Source organism: Callorhinus ursinus, unplaced genomic scaffold (genome assembly GCF_003265705.2).
Source record: "Callorhinus ursinus isolate GAN/ISIS: 27379988/994484 unplaced genomic scaffold, GSC_fseal_2.0 scaffold37, whole genome shotgun sequence".
Taxonomy (NCBI): domain Eukaryota; kingdom Metazoa; phylum Chordata; class Mammalia; order Carnivora; family Otariidae; genus Callorhinus; species Callorhinus ursinus.
The window spans coordinates 14,207,903-14,226,694 of record NW_027397099.1 but is presented as its reverse complement, the minus strand read 5'-3'; the positions used below and the strand labels follow the sequence as shown (position 1 = coordinate 14,226,694).

At 53.2% G+C, this 18,792-nt stretch overlaps 1 protein-coding gene and 1 long non-coding RNA gene across 3 annotated transcripts in view; one reads left to right on the top strand and one right to left on the bottom strand.

Annotated features, from left to right (window-relative positions):
• Positions 1-1,328: 1,328 nt before the first annotated feature.
• On the bottom strand, positions 1,329-5,452 carry LOC141370539 (uncharacterized). The gene is made up of 3 exons (XR_012374647.1): positions 5,345-5,452; positions 2,170-2,259; positions 1,329-1,908 (listed from the first exon to the last, which is right to left on the bottom strand). It is a non-coding gene; the product is annotated as an uncharacterized lncRNA (long non-coding RNA).
• Positions 5,297-18,792, top strand: part of NDRG4 (NDRG family member 4) — a 39,718-nt gene continuing 26,222 nt past the window's right edge. The window contains exon 1 of one of the 2 annotated variants that reach the window (XM_073880214.1): positions 5,297-5,422. Coding sequence is in view for 1 of the 2 variants with exons in the window: in XM_073880213.1 (XP_073736314.1) it covers positions 5,968-6,004 (37 nt within the window). In the remaining variant the exon portion in view is untranslated. Of the gene's footprint in view, positions 5,423-5,846; positions 6,005-18,792 lie in introns of those variants that run through there. The other variant, XM_073880213.1, reaches the window with a different exon arrangement.

Sequence of the window (18,792 nt, the reverse complement as noted above, 5' to 3'; positions counted from 1 at the left end):
TCTTGGACGCTTTTCTCTCCACTCATGTGGCTCCATATCCTTTCATTAAAATAAGTGGTAACTGAGAGGGGTGATGGTTTTTCTGAATTCTGTGAGTTCTCCTTGCAAATCACTGAGCCCAAGGGTTCCTGAGATTGGGGCCAAATAGTTTACCCCCAGGCCTGCCGCAGTTTTTTTTTTTTTTAAGATTTTATTTATTTAATTGACAGAGAGAGCATGAGAGGGAACACAAGCAGGGGGAGTGGGAGAGGGAGAAGCAGGCTTCCAGCTGAGTGGGGAGCCCGATGCGGGGCTCGATCCCAGGACCCCGGGATCATGACCTGAGCCGAAGGCAGTTGCTTAACCAACTGAGCCACCCAGGCGCCCCTCAGTTTTTTTTTTTAACTTGCTATTTGAAATGATTATAGATTTATAGGAAGTTGCAAAAAAGTACAGGAAGTTGCAAAAGAAAAGGTCCTGTGTACTCTTCACTCAGCGTTCCCCAATGGGAACATCTTACAAGTATAAGATCAAAACCTCAGGCTTTAAAATGATACGGGCACAATCAGGAAGGTGAGGGGGCTGGTAACCAGTTCACTCCTTCCCCTGAATTCCCCCAAGAACCTGCATAGCTGTGAGGACAATCAAGGCTTTTAAGCATGCATTGGCCCCCTTCTGAGGGTAGATGGGCTGGCATTGGCAGAAGTCAGAGACCAAGTAGCCAGGTAAAACGAGGGGGCATAGTGGCCTTAGGAGGTCATCCAAGAGATGTGGGCAAAGCTGTCTTTGGGAGGACTGCTTGCAACATTGTTTCCAATAATGAAAACTTGGAAACATCCTGAATGCCCAGCAATTGAGATTGGCCAAGAAGATAATGAAGCACCCCCTCCCCCGGTAAAATACAGTGCAGCTATTGTGATTACATTGTAGAAGAATAACTTTTATCAGGGTAAATGTTCATGATATAGTGGCAAGGAAAAAAAAGAGCAGCAAAAATAATATGCAGTATGATTCTATGGGGGAAAACACACACACACACACAAACTGCTGAAGGATATAACCCCCAAGGTGTTAACATGTTAACACTATCTTTAGACAATGGAATTGAGAGATTTTTATTTTTCCCTCTGCATCTTACAAGTTTTCTGTATCAAATATATATGACTATTAGAAGTTTTAAAAAATATTGCCAGATCCACCCCTTGTCTTGACTCCGCACAAACTCCGGCTCCGTGTGTCTGGTAAAACTTCCGGCGGGAAGGGGTTCTGCTGCCCTCTGGGGCAGGGGAGGAGGTGACAGGGTGTCTGGAGTTACCCAGAGAGCAAGGGCTAGCCCTGCAGGAGAGAGTCTTTGCATGCATCGGAGAAAGGGGGCGGCAACACCGCCAGTGAGCGTTCCAGGGTGGCCCAGGAGCAGGGAGCAGGTAATCTGGTGCCTGGTGAAATTCCAGAGCCAGGTTGAGGCCAGACGCTCACTCTCGCCCACTTCCTTGTTCCAGCTTCTTTACCTTCTGCTCACACACACCCCGCATTCTCCACCTCCATTCAGGAGCTCCTGGCAGGGGCAGGGCTGCCTTGGGTTTAGCTCTGAGCCTCCCTGAGCTTTGCAGAGACCTGGCTGACCCAATGGATGACGGATGGATGGTACCTCCCCCATCATCCTTTGCCCATCTCCATCTGCTGACTTTCCACCTCTCTGCAGTCTCAGATGCCTCTTCCTCCCGGAAGCCCTTGCTGACCCCTGCAGGCCCCCACTGTACTGCATGCTAACCTCAATCGCAAATTTCAGCAGAGTCGGCCTAGCACCTAGATTATGGGACTTGAAGCCGGTTTCCTCCATCAGTGCATAAACCTTAGCAAGGTCAATGCCCTGGTCAGCTCAGGTTCTCCAATGCACTCCATAGCACAGAGCTTGGCACTCAACCAGTCCTATAAAAGAAGAGAAAAGATCCACTTTTCTCCCCCCTGAGGGCCTTTGACTCACAGTCAGTGAGTGGGGAGTGGGGGGCGGTTCCTGCCTTCCCCTCCCCACTAAGAGAGCGAGCTTCCATTGCCCCAGTCTCATCTGCACCTCCAACCCCAATTGCTAGTTCTTTTTACTTTTTACTTGCTCCAGTCATGGTCACGAGGGGACTGGAGAGGAATGGTGACTCAGCCTAATTCATCACCACAATGGAAAAACCCAGTCACCTGTCCTCCTGGCAACAGGACTGGAGCTGCCTCTGCATCTGGAAGGGCAGCAAGCCATACCGCTTTCAAGGTCCTTTTGTCTTTCACCTGCTGAAAAATCAAAGACTTGAAGTATGGAGGAGCACCACCAGTGGACACTGTAGATTTGCAGCGCGCTATGAATCTCGGCGACTGGGCCTGGTGTGTTCCCTGCATGCCAGCCTCACGGTGGCCTCACAAGTCCACTGTGGTCGGAAGTGGGCACTGTCACGCTTTCGGCCACCAGCATCGGAGCTGTCCTTCCTACAAGGCAGAGCCCACCCCCTCCTAGAGGATCGGAGAGCGTCTTTTCCCAGCCTCCCTTGCAGCTTTGGCAGATGACCTGCTCTGGGCACCTCTGGTCAGACATGCCCATGCTTGACCATGATTTAGAAACGAGTGGCACGAGGAAGCCAAGGCCACGCAGAACCCATTCTGGTGAGGACACAGCAGCAGCAGCAGCACAACCTGAGGCTTCAGAGGTAGCCATGGTCCCGCTGGACAGAGCACCCAGTGTCCTTGCCCACGGGCGGCCCCGGCTGCAGCGGCTGTGGCTGCGGATGGCAGTGGTGCTCTGACACCAGACCAATGCTGCGGTGTTGGGCCTGACTCCTGAGATGGCCAGAGCTGCCTGTCCCCCTTTTAACAAAGCGTTTTTCTGCTTCAGCTAGCCAGCGTCAGGCTCTGTTTGCTGCAACTGCCCAGACTGCTGCATTTACTGGAATTTCTAGATGGGGTTTCGAAGGCTCGGAGGGATCTTCAGAAAGGCTGTGTCTCGCCTCCAGCGGAGGTGCAGACCAGTCTCCTGCCTTTTTTACAGATGGCAAAGGGCAAGTCCAGCAAAGGCAGTGACTTAGGCAGCACCTTTCAGGTAATTAGGAGCAAGGCTGGGGGATGCGTCTTACAAGGCCCCCAGTCCCAGCCACCAGCTTGGCCCTCTGCCAGGCTCTGCTATCCTCTGTTCAAAGCCCTGCCATCCGGCCCGTCCTCAAACAACATTGCCCCCTGCGTGGGGTGTTAAAGATGGAGAGAGCCCGAGAGCAGAAGGGACTGAGAGCTGGCCCTTCTGCTGACTCAGCAGGGACTCCTCCTTTCCTGGCATGACTGAGCACCATCTCCTCCAGAAGGGGCCAGGGCCCCCTCCACCTGCTGGTTCCCCAAGCTAAGCACCTGGGCTTGGTGTAACAGCCCCCCTCCCCGGGGGTGGGGAGCGAGGGTTCTTACAATTACATTTCTTCACCATCTATTAAGTGTCCACTTTTAAGGGTTCAGACCTGCAACCTGACCCACCTGAATGCTCATTTGGGGTTGTGAATTACCTGAGCCTCGTGGATTGTGTGTATCAGTTCAAGGCCACGGTAGATGCCATCCTGCACACAGACAGACATGTCATAGTGCCAAAGCTTTTGTTAGGCAGCCTTAAGACCCTCCTGGGGCCTGTGTTCCCCCCAAGGAATTCAGAACAGGCTGCTGCATGAGTTATGTTAATAGAATATCCACAATTAGTTTTGTTTCATGACTAGGTCTGAATTTATTGAAAAGGGCAGAACTCAGGGAAGCCTGAATCTCTAAGACAATCATAACAATAATAGCAACTATTCAGTGAACAATTAAACCACGTGTCAGACCCCACACTAAGCATTTTCTTTACGATCCATCATTTAATTCTTACAAGAACCATCTGAGGATTCATCACCCCAATTTCAGAATATGGCATGAAGGCTCAGAGAGGATGAGTAACTTGCTGGACATTACACAGCCAGAAAATTAAAGACCCAGCCTGTGCTCTTAAGGACTGGCTCCAGACTTATATAGAACTACAGTCTCCTGGATGTTTTGGACACACAGGTTCACTCTGTCACCACCGACCTCCCCTATCCCCTTTACAAAAGTGGAAAGTGAGAGGCAGGGATTTCCCCCAAGGTGAGCCCCAGGGCTGTAAGAACCCAAGCTTGTTGCCTTCTATGTGGTTTATATACTGTATCCCAAGCAGGAGCATGCACCCCATCTCAGGCAGCTAAATCTTACCAGCCTCTTCAAGACGGGTGAGTCAGTTAATTCAATGCCATGGCAGATCCCAACACAGCCTGGAGCTGAGGGAAAGCCAGGACCTAACCACAAGCCAGCCCAGACAAAGGGGAGGAGATGCTGCAGGATCTTCTTGACCTCCCACCCAATGTCATCCTGGACCTCCAGGGTGACTGGTCCAACTCCTTCGCTCTGCACAGAATAGGCTGAATTCCGGGAGAGGCCTGATCAAGGTCACTGGCAGGGCCTCAGCAGAACCGCGGTCTCCACAAGCACTGTTCTGAGCTGTCTTTGCCCAAGAAAATTCTTTCAGGTCATCAGATTTCCATTCTCCCTACAGTTGGACTCCATCTAGGGACTTTAGCGCTGCCTCATTTGGGGTGACAGATGAGAGCAACGTCACTGGGCCAGACCAGAGTGAGCCTGAGGGAGACAAGGCTGGGCCAGTTCCCCTCCTTGAGGAGAGCAGGGACCCTGACACTCTGAGCGGGACACTTGGGGGCCCAGAACACCTTTACCTGGAGACCACCACTCCCCACGAGTTCCTCCAAGGAACCCCTGGGGTTCTGAATACTGGACAAGGCTCCAGGGCCCCTGAGCACCAGGTTCTTTCCGCGCCCCCGGGCCTTTTCCCCGCTCGACTCCCAGGCGGCGGCGGGTAGGGCCGAGCGGCAGGGGCCGACGGAGGAGGCTGCTGTCCCCACCCGCTGGCCGGGGTTCCCCTTGGGAACCTAAACAAAGACGGACGCAGAGGTCTCCCCCACCCCGGGAGCCCGACGCCGCGCGACCGCAGGGGGACAGGAGGGGCGGGCTGGGAGCCTTCGACCGCACCCCGCCGAGACCAAGCGGCGGGGCCCCTTCCCCCGGACGCTCGCGGAAGGAGAGAAGCGTACGGCTCCGCCCGGGGTCTCCGCTCCGCTCGCCCGCCGGACGCTCCCGCCGCGGCAGGAGGCGGAAGCCGAGCGCCCGGGACGGCCTGGGGCGCCGCCACCCCGCGGGGCCCAGGCGGCCAGCCGCGCGCCCACGCCCGCCACACCCACGTGGGCACGCCCCGCGCGGCGCACCGCCCCCAGCCCGGCCCCCGCCCCCGGCCGCGGCGGCGCGGCGAGGGGCTCCCAGCTGCGCGCACCTGCACCCGCGCGTTGGCGGCCGGGACGCCGAGACCCGGCTCCCCGCCTGCGCGTCTGTCTCGCTCACATCACCCTCGGTGAGTCGGCGGCGCCCTCGGCCCTTCCCCTGTCTCCCTCTCTCCCTGCCGCGGCGGCTGCGGCCAGCCCCCCACCCGGCGCCGCCTCCCCGCGGGCCCCGACGCTCGCTTGCTGCGCGCCCCCTCGCTCGGGCCACGTTTTGCTTACGAGGGCGGCGCCCCCTCCCTCCTTCCCAGCCAGACTCGGGGACCCCCGGGTGTCGCGGTGGGGGGGAAGCGCGGGCGGCACGGCTTCTTTGTTAGGGCGACAGGCGCCGGGGGGGCTGCCCGCCCGGCGCCGCCGGGAGTGTCACCCTCACCCACCCCGCGCGCTCCCTCCGCCTCCCGGAGCTCTCACCCCGACCAGGTGGCGGCGCGCGCCTTTTAGGGGTGCGCGGTCGTGCAATTGGTGGATTTTTTTAACCCGTTTTGGAAGCGGGGGGAGCATTCCTGGCTCCCGGCAGCTCCGCCTGCCTGGCTCCTGGCTCTCCTGCCGCTTCGCTCCTCGCCTCCCGCGCTCCTCTCCCGGCCGGGCCGAGCGCGCTCCCCGACGCCGCAGCGCGGAAATGAAGGTGCTGGGACACAAGATCGAACTGCTGACAGGTACCGCGGGCCCTGCCCCGCGGCCGCCCCGGGGCGCGGCCCTCGCCGCCCGCTACTTTCCGAGTTGGAGCGGGAGCCCCGCGCGCCAGCCTGTGTTTGGGGCGGCTCGGGTTCGAGCCGGAGGACGCGGTGCGGATGCCGGCTGATTCCGAGCTTGTGGTTGTCGGTTCCGGTGCGGAGTCCGGCCGCGGGAGAGGACGTGGGGCTGTGCTCCGCGGGTCAGGGGAGCGGCCCCCTTGGGGTCTCCGACTAGCCGGGCTCTAGTCAGGTCACCGAAAGGGAGCTCAGAGCCCCTGCCCTCTAGTCAGTGTCCCCTATAGAGGAGCTTTCTGGGCTCCCACCAGGACCCCTGCCAAAGGCCTCTTCCTGCTCCCCGCGACAATCTGAGCGCCTCTCCCTGGCAAGAGAAGTTTCTTTCTGGGAGTAGAGGCCAAGTGGTCTGGGAAGTGGGAAACCAGATGGGACCAAGCTGACGGGGGACCCTCAGCCTTGGGGCCCCGCTGGAAACCACCTCCGGGTTGCTGTGGCTGGAGATCAACAGAGGACATTGGGTATGCCCAGAAGTGGAGGCAGGAAAGAGAGCAGGGACAGGGGAGCTGGCATCTGGAAGGTGGGAGAGCTCTCTCAGGCATGAGGTCGTGGAGAGACTCAGGCAGGAGGAAGGTGGCTAGAAAGGGAAACATCCTGCACCGCGGGCCCCCAGTCCCAGGGCCTGGACGTGGGAGGTGCTCGATCAGTGTGTACTGGGTGGAAACGCGGAGTCCTGTACCTGTCCTCTGGCACCTGGAAGTCTTTGGTTCTTAACCTCCAGGACCGAAACTGTCTGGTGCCAGAGAACGGAGCACGGGAACCCTGTTACAAGGAAGGGGGCAGCAGTGTGGGGTGCACTCAGGAAACAGGTTGAAGTCAGAGTCAGGGCGCTGGAGGGGAGCAGAGAGATTTGAGCGCATGGCTGTGTTTGAACTGGACCCTAAAAGAATTTCTATTACTGGAGAGAGAGGTGGCATTCCAGGCTGCGGAGGGAAGGACCTGCTGATACACAGGCCCTGGGAGTGATGCGGGGGGCCGGAGGGCCCTGAGCTGGGAGGAACGAGGTCTGCTGAGGTTTCAGGCTGTGAGTGAGAGCTAACTCACCTGGGGCTCGTGACAGGCTCACAAACAAGGGAAGGGTTGGAAAATCTGCCCAGGTAGTCAGCGGGGCCACATCTGAGTCCCCCTAGCCGGAACGGGGGTGGGGAGGGGGGCTGGCCCACCCTCCCCTCCCTGGCCAGCTTTTCCTTGTAGAGCTCACTTGAGGCAGGCCCGCCCACAGGACTTCAGAGGGCACAACACAGGCCACTGCACTCATTTATGCCCTTGAGGGAAGTTTTTACAAGCCCATGGGTGTTTAGAGCCCTACATGGGAGGCAGAACTTCTGGATCCTCCCCTTCTTCTCTTTGGTCCCAGAAAGGGCTTGGAGGAAGAATGCTCTCAAGAGGCATGTGTGGGGGCTGCAGTGGGCGTCCAGCTTTGGGGTCCCCAGCACAATGTGCGGTAATCTCCTGAGTACTGGGGTTAGGGCCCCTCCTCCCTCATCAGCCAGGCTTGCCCCATTCTGGCAGACTCTTTAAGCCCCACCCCACCCCACCCTGGCCAGCCAGCTGGAACAGGATCCCCTCGGACACTGTCGTGGCTCACAGGCCCCCCCCTTGCACCTCTCATCAGGCCTTGGGAGCCAGTGCATCCCTTCAGTCTCTGTCTTGTGGTCTTTGCAGCCATACCCCCCGCCAACTCTTTCCCGTCCTCTTCTTTGTCCCACAGACGAGGGTTCAAATCCCAACCCCATTGCTGGCCAGCTGTGTGATTTCAGACAGCTTGCTTAACCTCTCTGACTTCAGTTTTCTCATCTTAGAGATGAAACTGTTGACCCCTCCCTCTGAGAGTCGGCCTGAGGCTCGCTGAGGTAGCACAGGTGAGGGGCCTGGCCCTGGTGGGCACCTCTTGGGCTTCATCTTCCTTTTGGTTCCTTGATCCTGGCTGTTCCTGTAATGGAAAACCTCCCGCCTCCCCTGGCTGGTTGGCCGCTAGGAAGTTTGGATCTGTCCCTACCCTACCTTATCCCTGCTCACAGGCACCTGTGAGATTTTGACCCATCTCTCCCGTTGGATGATGAGCAGGTCAAGGCCAGCATGGTGCCCCGTTTACTGTGGTGGCATACAACAAGTGCTCCATAATTGTCGACTGAGACCAGGTGCAGGCGCACATAGCCCACCCATCCCATGCATCTCCAGGATAATTTCTTAGAGACCTTAACTCCCTGCCCCCCATGTCAGCATTAGGGAATTGTTTCATTAAACCTGTTTGCTGAATTCCTATTTCTCTGTTGATCGTTTTCACATTCTCCCTGTTTGTTATTATGCCCATTTTCCTGGTGAGGTCAGTCACTTCTCCATACAGCTGGGAAGAGGTGGTGCTCAGCTTCAGACCTGAGTCCTGAGCCCTGAGTCATCCCTGTGTGTTCAGACCGCCTGGCTTCGGGCCAGTCTTTGAGCTGCTCTACACTTTTCCCATCTGTAAAGTGGGACCATCATGGTGCCTAGCTGGTTGTATTCTTCAGTGAGCTGTGAGAGCATGCGTGAATGTTGAGTGCAGTGTCCGGCAGGCGGTCAGCAAATGGCAGTTGGAGGGCTGATGTCCCCGAGCTTCTCCTCAGTGTCCTGGGGTCTCTTCTTCTGGAAGGTTCCAGTTCCTTCTCTGGCTTCTCCACACAACCCAGATCTCTCTGAGATGTGCCCTTGGGGGACTCTGCTGAGACCTCAGGTTCCTGCCACGTGGGACAAACTGGGGCACAGCATCTGGAGTGACATCACAGCTCTGACATCAGGTGTGGAAAGCCAGGTGCCCCTCACCTGTGGCACTGGGAGGATGTCTGTAAGTTGTCGTGCCCAGTCTGAGCAGGTCTTTTTGTTGCAGAGAGAAGTGGTGGGTGGTAGGGGCCGTTCTAGGAAGTCTCATGGGTGACTGAGGCACATGGTGGCCAGCATTCTCCAGACGCCCTCAGTGTCTTGAAGTGTAGGGAGGGCAAGGATTTGGTGACCAGAGGATGTAATGTCAGGGTTGCCTCTCTTTTTCTCAGCTGCTCAGAAAATTCTTAATTTCTCTGAGCCTCATTCTCCTGATCAGCAAAATGGGTGTAAGGGCCCTCCGTCACTGAGCACTGTGAGAAGGAGCCCGGTACGCTGCCATGCCCACACACAAGCTTGCTACGGTCCTCAGAGGGCAGACACTTGATGCCTTTTGTAGCTGGGCCCTTTTTTATTTCTTAGTGTGGTATGGGCAAGTGGGACATCAGTCTGCTTGCACATAGGAACGTGATGGCTTGTGTGCATTTGTACTCAAACGATATGTCTCCAAGGTGGTCCAGAGAGAGCTCTAACGTGGCAGTTTTGGGGCTCTGGTATGGTCCCTTGGGAGTCTTGATATTGGATGCTGGAAATGGTTTAAAAATACCCCAAATTTAATCACTCGATGTGCGATTAACAAGCTAAACTTTTGCCTGTTCTGTCTGGAATTTTGGTGTCATTTGGATGCATGGAATATGTAGTCCCACACAATTTCATAGACTACCTTTAAATAGTGTTTGATTCTTGGCAGGTGTGTTGACCCACATTTTACATGTGGGGGAAAATGAGAAGCATAGATTTATCCCAGGAGGCTGAAAATAGGATCCCCAAACTTCACTGCTTCGCTGGGGGGCATTGCAGCATGGGTGTGGGAGACAGGCAGACGGGTAAGGAGGCTAGTCTGCAGGAGGGAGAGACTTTAGAGTCGGCCCAGGGCCCCAGGTGAGGGTGGGGGGGGCGGTGTGCGGATGTGAGCGGAGGGTAAACCGGTGCAACTTTTGTGAAGGGCACGTTGGCAATGATGGATCAGAAGTTTAAAAATATGTGTGATCTCTGACTCAGCAGTTGAATTTTTAGGAACAAATAAAGATGTGTGCAGAGGTGTTTGTTCTAGGATGTTTATCCCGTTGTTGTTTATAGAAGAAGAAGAAAAAAAACTGCAACAGTGTAAATGCCCAGCAGCAGAGGAAGTTAAATGAATGCAAGCACTATCATACCAGGGAACCCCAGCAGCTGCAAATTATGCTACCAAAGGTGATTTGGCCGCCTGAACAGACCTTCCCTTACATATCTAACAACAACAACAACAACAACAACAACTTGTATGGCATTTGCCATGTGCCAGGCTTAGCCCAGAGCGCTTTCTAATATATTAACTCATCATCCTAACAACTCTATGAGGGATACGCTATTATTTTGTTCTTTTTATAGATAAGGCCACTGAGGCACACAGAGGTTAGGTAACTTTCTGAAGGTCACGCAGATGGAAAGTGGTTAGCTGGAATTTGAACCAGGATATCTGGCCCCACAGTCCAAAAATATGTTTCAAAACAGTGTGGTTTTTTTGTTTTTAGAAAAATCCTTTTTCAGCATGTTGATCAACAGTGAAAAATGATGAAAGAGTGGAAGTAAAAATGTTAATGGTGGTTTCCTCTGGCGAGTAGGGATTATATGTGCTTTTTACTTCTTTTCGCTCTTCTGTGTCTGACTCTCCTCAGTGAAATGTGTGTTACATGAAACTCAAGTTCTATTTTTAAAAACTAAAAATGAACAAACCCAGAGGGGAAAGTGCTAAGCGCTGGGATTCTGATGAAATCAACCCCATGGGAACTCTGAGGAAGCGCTAAAGCCCAGTGCTGCCGAGGGGGTGTGTTCTTGGAAAACTGGAGGGCGGAGCAGTCCTTCAAGGTGGATATTGAAGTGGGTTTTCCATAAGTGTAGGGAGGAGGAAGTTACCGGGGCACAGGGAACATGTAAGGACTGCAAGACCACGTCGGGGCTGGGGGGCGGTGCTAGGCTGAGTAACAGCCCCTGAAGATACTCAGGTCCGAACCCCTAGATCCTATGAATGTTACCTTATGGGACAAGAGACTTTGCAGGTGTGATTAAGTTAAGGCACCTGAGATGGGGTCATTCTCCTGGATTAGCCAGGTGGACCCTAAATGCAATCACAGGTAGCCTGACGAGGGCGAGGCAGAGGGAGAATCGACCACAGAGCACGGAAGAAGGTGACGGGTTGCCTGCAGCAAGATTCTTCCCTTGCCCGCTGCTGGCCTTGAAGGTGGAGGATGGGCCATCAGTCAAGCAACGCAAGGAACAGGGCTCTAGAAGCTGGAAAAGGCAGGAACATAGATTCTCCCCTAGAACCTCCAGGGGAAGAATGGTCCTGCCAACAACCTTGATTTCCGCGGAGTTCGGATTTCTGACCTCTGGAACGATAAGACAATAAATAGGTGTTGTTTGAAGCCACCGAGCTGGTGGTGACTGGCTAGAGCAGCCCGGGCAACCCAGGTCCAGGGTGTGTGCAGAGCGGACTCAGGGCCTCTGTGGAGGCTCTGACAGCACAGGGTGGTAGACAGACTGTGGAGCTGGGGTTGGGAAGGCTGGTCCTGATCAGCCCTGGCCATATGGGCTCGGGCCGAGCCGGGCCGAGCCGGCAGCGTGAGCTGAGAGAACGGCACAGTGCTGTTCTGTAAGCAGAAGAGCATCCCGTGAGCCTTGACATGAACCTGGTCCCTGCGTGGTGACAGAGAACTCTCGTGGCAATCATCCTCGAGTGCTCGAAACTCCAGACCACAGATGAAGTGCACACTCTAGCCAGAGTGATCGTACATCTGAAGCCCCAGAACAAATACCTTTGAGGACCCAAGTGCTTTTTCAGTTCCTTTTGGAAGAGATGTGGCAGGGCAGGTGCTGCGGGCCTAGCGATGCACCCTGTCTTCAGCAGATGTGATGGGGGACCCCAGCCTCCCAGGGGGACTATTTCTGGCCTGTCGTCTCCCTAGACTGGGGGCGCCCCATAGCCAAGTCCGAGGTTTGTAGCCAGGATCTTATTCTGTGCACCCGAGACCCTTTCCTGACAGCCTGCTCCAGGGGCCGGGCGTGTGAGTGCCAGAAAGCCTTTCCCATGTTGGTTGGTCAGGAGCAGAGATGGACTGCTGGGGCCCGGGGCCTGGGAGTGGAAGAGGGAGGCTGGCTGGCCGTCCACTGGGTTGCCTGGAGAGTCCCGTCTGTCCCACCCGGAGCCCTTGCAGGTGCTTCCCCTCATGCCGACGGTGAGAGCTCTCAGCCCTGGCCGGCTCCAGAGTATTTGCCAGCATCCTGGGACAAGGTAGAGTGGTCAGGGTGGCCCGGAGGTCCCTTGCGATCCGAAGTGGTCATCCAGGAGGACTGTAGGCCCCAAGATGTGCTGGGCTGGAAAAGCCCTGAGCGGCTAGAGTGGACCGTGATGTTGCCATTGGAGTGTGGAGGGGAAGTCCTTCCTCCAAGCCCGTGAGCCCTCCGATCCCACATCCGGGCCAGGCTGCCCCGTGTGAGCGCCGGACAGAGGGGTGGGTGCCGGGCCACGTGGGAGAGAAGACCCTAGACGTTGTGTTAGGACTCTCGTTTGCAGAAACTGAACGTAGAGTGACACAGAGGGGACTGGGGGGTGTCTGTGCAGCACAGTGGACCCAGGGCACACGGGGCCACCAGACTCTCTCCCCTCCCCCCAACTCCTACCTGTTCAGTTCTTTGGGTTGCTTTGGTTCTAAGTCAGGCTCTGCCTCAAGATGGCGAGGTGGCTGCAGGCTCCCTGCCCACCCTCCTCATCACCTCAGCGAAGAGCATCTCTTGCCCCAAGGAGGCCAGCAAAGGCCTGGTCCTGACTGGAGCTCGCAGGCCTCCCTGTCTGGCTCGGAGGCCAGGCCCTCTGTTGCATGCCCACGGTTCCCACCCCTGCTCTCCTCCTCATGCCTGCTTTCCCCTCCTCTCCTTTCTCTGGGCTCCCTCACCCCCTAGCTGGCCCCACCCGGTCTCATGAGTTTGGGCACCATCTCTGTGGTGACGTCGGCAGCCTAGACATGTACACCTCTACCCACTCAAGGCTAAACCTGTCCCCGAGCTGTCCCCCGGCCTCTTCCCAATAGCTTAGAGCAAAACCCAAGTCATTCTGGACTCTTGTCACTCCCTCACACCCGGCGTCTGACGGCCCACGGCTCCCACCAGCTCCGCCTTCAGGACGCACCCCGACTCTGAAGACTTCTCCACCTCCACCGGAGCTGTCGAGTCTCTTCTGGATCTTTGCAACTGGTCTCCCCGTTTCCGCCCCCATGTCTGCTCCACAAAGAGCAGGTGGAAGGAGTCTTTTAAGTGCCAGAACCTTCCAGGGCCCCTCACTCAGAGAAAAACCGGAGTTCTAACAACATTCAAGACAAAGTGTGATCTGATGCTCCTGCCCTTACTGCTTTGTCCCCAGGTCCTTCCCCGCCACCCGTCCTTCCAGCCACGCTGGCTTCCTCACGCACACCTGCACGTGTCAGGCAAATGCTCGCCTCACAGCCCCCGCCCCTCTCTCTGCCCCGGGTGCTCCCCCACATCCGCAGGGCCCTCTCGCTCACCTCCATGCACCAGTTCAGACCGCAGCCCCCCAGCCCCGCCATCTAGCCCATCTCTGACACCGCTCCCTCAGTGAACTTGGCACATCTGACGCACCATGTATTTACTCAGACGTGTTGATTGCAGCCTCCACTAGAAAGTTCCACAAAGGTAGGACGTCTTGTCTATAATGGTCAGTAGTTCATCTCTGGTGCCTGGAACAGTGCCTGGCACATAGTAGGTGCTGAGTAATATCTGGTGAGTCGATGAATGCCTGAAGGACTTAGGTCTGAGCCACATGACCATGCCTGCAGCTGTGGTTCTCCCCGCCCGGAGCATATGAATCAGGAATAAAGCAGGGGGGGATGGCTCCCAGACAGAAACCAGGTGCTTTTATGAATAGGAGGGACCTGGGTGCTGGGTCCCCACACGGCCCCTTCTGGAGACATTGCGTTTGAGGCAGGAAGACTCTGGGAGTCGCGTGGAGTGAGTCCTCTGCTAGGTGAATGCTGTTCCTGAAAACACTAATGCATGACGGTAATGCAGAGGGATCGGGGCTTCCGGTGGAGAAATGCCCAGTAAGAAAGCTGCTTACTCTGTCTTTAATTCAGACCGTATTGCAGACCCCTGAGCTGGATGAGGCTTGTTGCCTTAGCTTACCTCTTTAAATCTTGCACAAAGATCCAGGACAAGTATATCTTTGTTTCTGGGAAACTTGCCAAATGAGGCAGATACACAGCTGAATTCAAGCACCGGTGTTAAAGAAGCTTGAGAATCTGGCCAAAAAAAAAAAAAAAAAAAGCCAAACCGGGCTTTTTAGCTAATTAAGGTAGGTCATGTTTACCCATATCAGCACAGTTATTGTGAGCCTGTGAGGGGTGGGGGAGAAGGGGCTGGCTCACTTGCTGAAAAGCAAACGGGGAGGACTGCTTCACGGATTATGCTGCCCACAGGAGAGAGGAAACCGCAAGTTCTGGTTGAGCCCTAGCATTCCCCTGGTTTCCCTTGGGCAAACCCTTTCCTTTCCCTTTGCTTTCCGCTCCTTCAGCATGTTAGGGTGGGCCTCCAAGAAAAATGCTCCACATTAAATAGTTTCAACAGAATGGGACAGAAAACCCAAGATAACAATAAATTAAACAAGATAAAAGTGTATTTCCCTCTTTTGTAAGTAGCATCTGAAGATAGGCCATCCGGAATCATGGCTTCATGATTCTCAGGTACCCAGACTCCTTAGTATCCTTCCCCAGGGTCCAAAATGGCTGTTGAAGCTCCCACCAACACATCTGTATTCCAGCCAGCAGGAAGAAAGATGGACTGAAGAATGGCATGTCTCCTCCCTTTAAATCACATGCTTCCATTTACATCTTATTGGCAGAATGTTGTCACGTGGTCATAAATAAGTTTTATTCCCATGATCCACCTGCCCATCTAAAATGTAGGGATGTAGGGGCTCCTGGCTCAGTCAGGAGAGCCTGCAACTCTTGATGTTAGGGTCGTGAGTTCAAGCCCCAGGATGGGTGTAGAGCATACTTCAGATGAATGAATGAATACCAAGTTTAAAAAAAAAAAAAAAGGAAAGTGTAGGGATCTCTTCTTAAGGAAGAAGGGGAGAACAGATATTGGTGGACAATTAGTCTCTGCCACAGTGGGACTCTTACTGGTTTCCTCCAGCAGCTGCCCACATGGACTGCGTTAGTGGGATTCTAGTTCCATCTCTCCTTGGTCCTGGTCTGGGGTTGGAGGTTTATCATGTCTGTGTTTAATCCCTGGAGCCATGTTGTGGGCAAAAGCAGAGCTTCCATACTGGTGCTGAGCCTCAGTGGAAAGAAAGAGCTCTGTATGTCACCTCTGAGATGCATGCCTTTTTCGTACTTGAACATCTAAAATGCAGTCTGTGCTGGTGAGGCGGTCTGTGCTTAGCGGCGGTCATTGCTGCCTCGCGCACCTCGGGGTTCTTGGAGGGGTGGGAGATCCTGGAGGTGATAGCGGAGCCCAGATGTCGGATGCTGACGGCAGAGGAGTGGGGACTGCAGGGAAAAGCGACAACTTGGAGACAGAGCAATTCAGGGGTATCGGACCCTGAATGTAGAGAAGTTTTAAGACCTTAAAGAATTTGTTTCATGTGTATGTTCCTTTTTAATTTACAAGAGTGATAGATGCTTTTAAAAATCTGGGTCTGGGCGCCTGGGTGGCTCAGTTGGTTGGGCGACTGCCTTCGGCTCAGGTCATGATCCTGGAGTCCCGGGATCGAGTCCCACGTCGGGCTCCCTGCTCTGCGGGGAGTCTGCTTCTCCCTCTGACCCTCTTCCCTCTCGTGCTCTTTATCTCTCATTCTCTCTCTCTCAAATAAATAATAAAAAAAAAATAAAATCTTTAAAAAAAAAATAAAAAAAAAATAAAAATCTGGGTCTGGGGCACCTGGGTGACTCTGTTAAGCCTCCGACTCGATTTCGACTCAGGTTCCTGAGATCAAGCCCTGCGTCAGGCCCCACGCCGGCCCTGGAGTCTGCTTAAGATTCCCTCTCTCCCTCTCCCCTTCCCCACCTCTCTTCCTGTCTCTTAAAAAAAAAAAAAAGTCTCAGGGTCATGAGTTCAAACCCCATGTTGGGTGTGGAGCCTACTTTAAAAAAAATTAAAATAAAAAAAATTTTTAAGATTTTATTTATTTATTTGACAGACAGAGGACACAGTGAGAGAGAGAACACAAACAGGGGGAGTGGCAGAGGGAGAAGCAGGCTTCCTGCCGAGCAGGGAACCCGATGTGGGGCTCGATGCCAGGACCCTGGGATCATGACCTGAGCCGAAGGCAGACGCCCAATGACTGAGGCACCTAGGCGCCCCCAAAATTAAGAATTTCTTTAAAAAGAAAAAGAAAAAACTGGTGTTGAATTGGAATTAAAGGTATCAGTATAAATTTCAGATTTATGCACACACTCTCAGATGGATATAGAAGTGTGTGTTAGTATACTTACATATCCTAACTCTGCCCGTTGAGACCGCCTAGAACAATGGCACCCCAGCTGCAATGAGCATCCCTAGTGCCCAAATCTTGGTTTCCAAACAGCATTCTGCAATACAAGGAGACTGGGCTCTCTGGAGAAGCGGTTGATTCCAGGATTCAGGCAGAGAAATTATGAAACGAGTTTCGAACTACTCAAAAAGTAATGGGTGTGTAGTAAAAGAACCCAACTCGGAGGAACCCCCCCATGGCCCAACCTGACACGGTTTAAACAATGAAATGATAGCAATGTATTATAACCCATGGAATAGAATAACTGCTGATGTAAACAAGTAATGGAATAAATAAGTAAATGTAGGAGAAAGGACAGCTCTTTCTAACAGAACTCCAATTGATAAGTGTAGAAGGAATGATAGAAATAGAAAAGTGTCGTTAAGAAAACACGACAGTAATAACTGTAGGCAGAAATCACCCATGGTTGCTACAATTAATGGGGGAAAGTATGATGAGAAACAGGAGGCTGCGTAGTCTCAAAGTATCTTCCCACAAGATACTGATTAAGTACAAAGAGAAAATACTGACTTTACACTAGAGAAACCTGCAGACACTACCTGAATCAGGCGATCACGGTCAGCATCCCCAGCCGTAAAACAGACTGACATCACCTACTTACTAATGGAATGCAGGGAAAAGGTCACATGGTATCTGTTCTGTTCTTGCCAAAAGTGCATAACCTCGGTCTGAGCCTAGGGAAACAACAGACAGACCCAAACTGAGGGGGCGTTCTGCAGATGTAACCGATCAGTAGTTCTCAAAAGTGTCAACATCATGAAAGACAGACTGAAGAGCTGTCCCCAACTCCATGACAACTATATGCAACATGGATCCTGGATTGGGACATAATTGGGAAAACTGGTGAAATTCATATAAGGTCTGTAGACGACTTCACAACCTCGTATCAGTGTTTTACTGTTTCTTCTAGTTGTGTTACGGTCTTGTGGCGTGGTAACATTAGGGGAAGCTGGGTGAAGGGTGTGTGGGAAATTTCTGTGCTTTGTTTTTTCTTGTTTCTCTAGAAAGTTGAAATTCTTTCAAGATAAAAAGTTAAAAGGGGGGATGGGTTATGTCTTAATTGACAGTGCTTTTTTCTCTTCTGTCTGTCCATAAAATGTTAGTGTGAGTTACATTCAGTAGTATCTTAGATATGGTAAAATCTGCCATGTAGAATAAAAGTCTCCTGCTCTACCCTTCCAAACCATATCCTTCCCTAGAGACAAGCACTGTTACAGCTCCCCTGAATTGTATGAGGACTGGTTTTTTTTTAGATCTTATTTATTTATTTATTTGAGGTAAAGAGAATGAGAGAGCACAAGTGGGGAGGAGGGGCAGAGGGGGAGGAAGAAACAGGCTCCCCACTGAGCAGGGAGCCCCCTTGGGGCTTAACTGACTGAGCCACCCAGGCGCCCCTAACTTTTTTTTTAATTTGCAAATATATGTACCTGTGGTGCACATGTGTTTTGCTTAAATGGGTTTGTTTATACTTAATATTCTGTGATATCCCCTTTTAACTGCATATTTTTTAAAAGATTTTATTTATTTATTTGACAGAGAGAGATAGCGAGAGAGGGAACACGAGCAGGGGGAGTGGGAGAGGGAGAAGCAGCCTTCCCGCCGAGCAGGGAGCCCGATGTGGGGCTCGATCCCAGGACCCTGGGATCATGACCTGAGCCGAAGGCAGACGCTCAACTGACTGAGCCACCCAGGCGCCCCCTTAACTGCATATTTTAGAATGCTTTCCCTATTTCAGTGGAAATACAGAAATACCTCGTATTTTAAATAGCTTATGGTGCTCTGGGTGTAGATGTCCCATTCTCCTGACATTCATTTGGTCGTTTCCACTTTTTTTTACTATTCCAAACAGTGCATCCTTCCACACACTGCCTCATAGTGTATCCTGTGATTGGGATAAATATCTAAAGACAGACTTGCAGAGTTGACAGATAATTGCATTTTTATAAACTACCAAGTTCCACTCCCAATAAAGTTGAGCCCTCTGCAGTCCAACCAAGAGTATATAAATCCAACCACAGGGTATATAAAACTCTGTGCTGTTTCCCCATGACCTCCCCAACACTGAATGCTATCAGTCTTTCAATACTTTTGAGTCTAAAGTGAAGAATCAGTCATTCATCTCATTCAACAAAAATGTATCAAGTACCAGAAGAAAAGATTAATGATTGGTTTTGGTGTCATGTAGGGAATATGATGGGGAAAGGCATACTGGTTGGAAGGAGCGGTAGGAGTGAAGGCACCTGCTTCCTGTGGGTAAAATGTGCCCCCTGGCTCAGCTGGGATCCTCAGTTATGAGTGT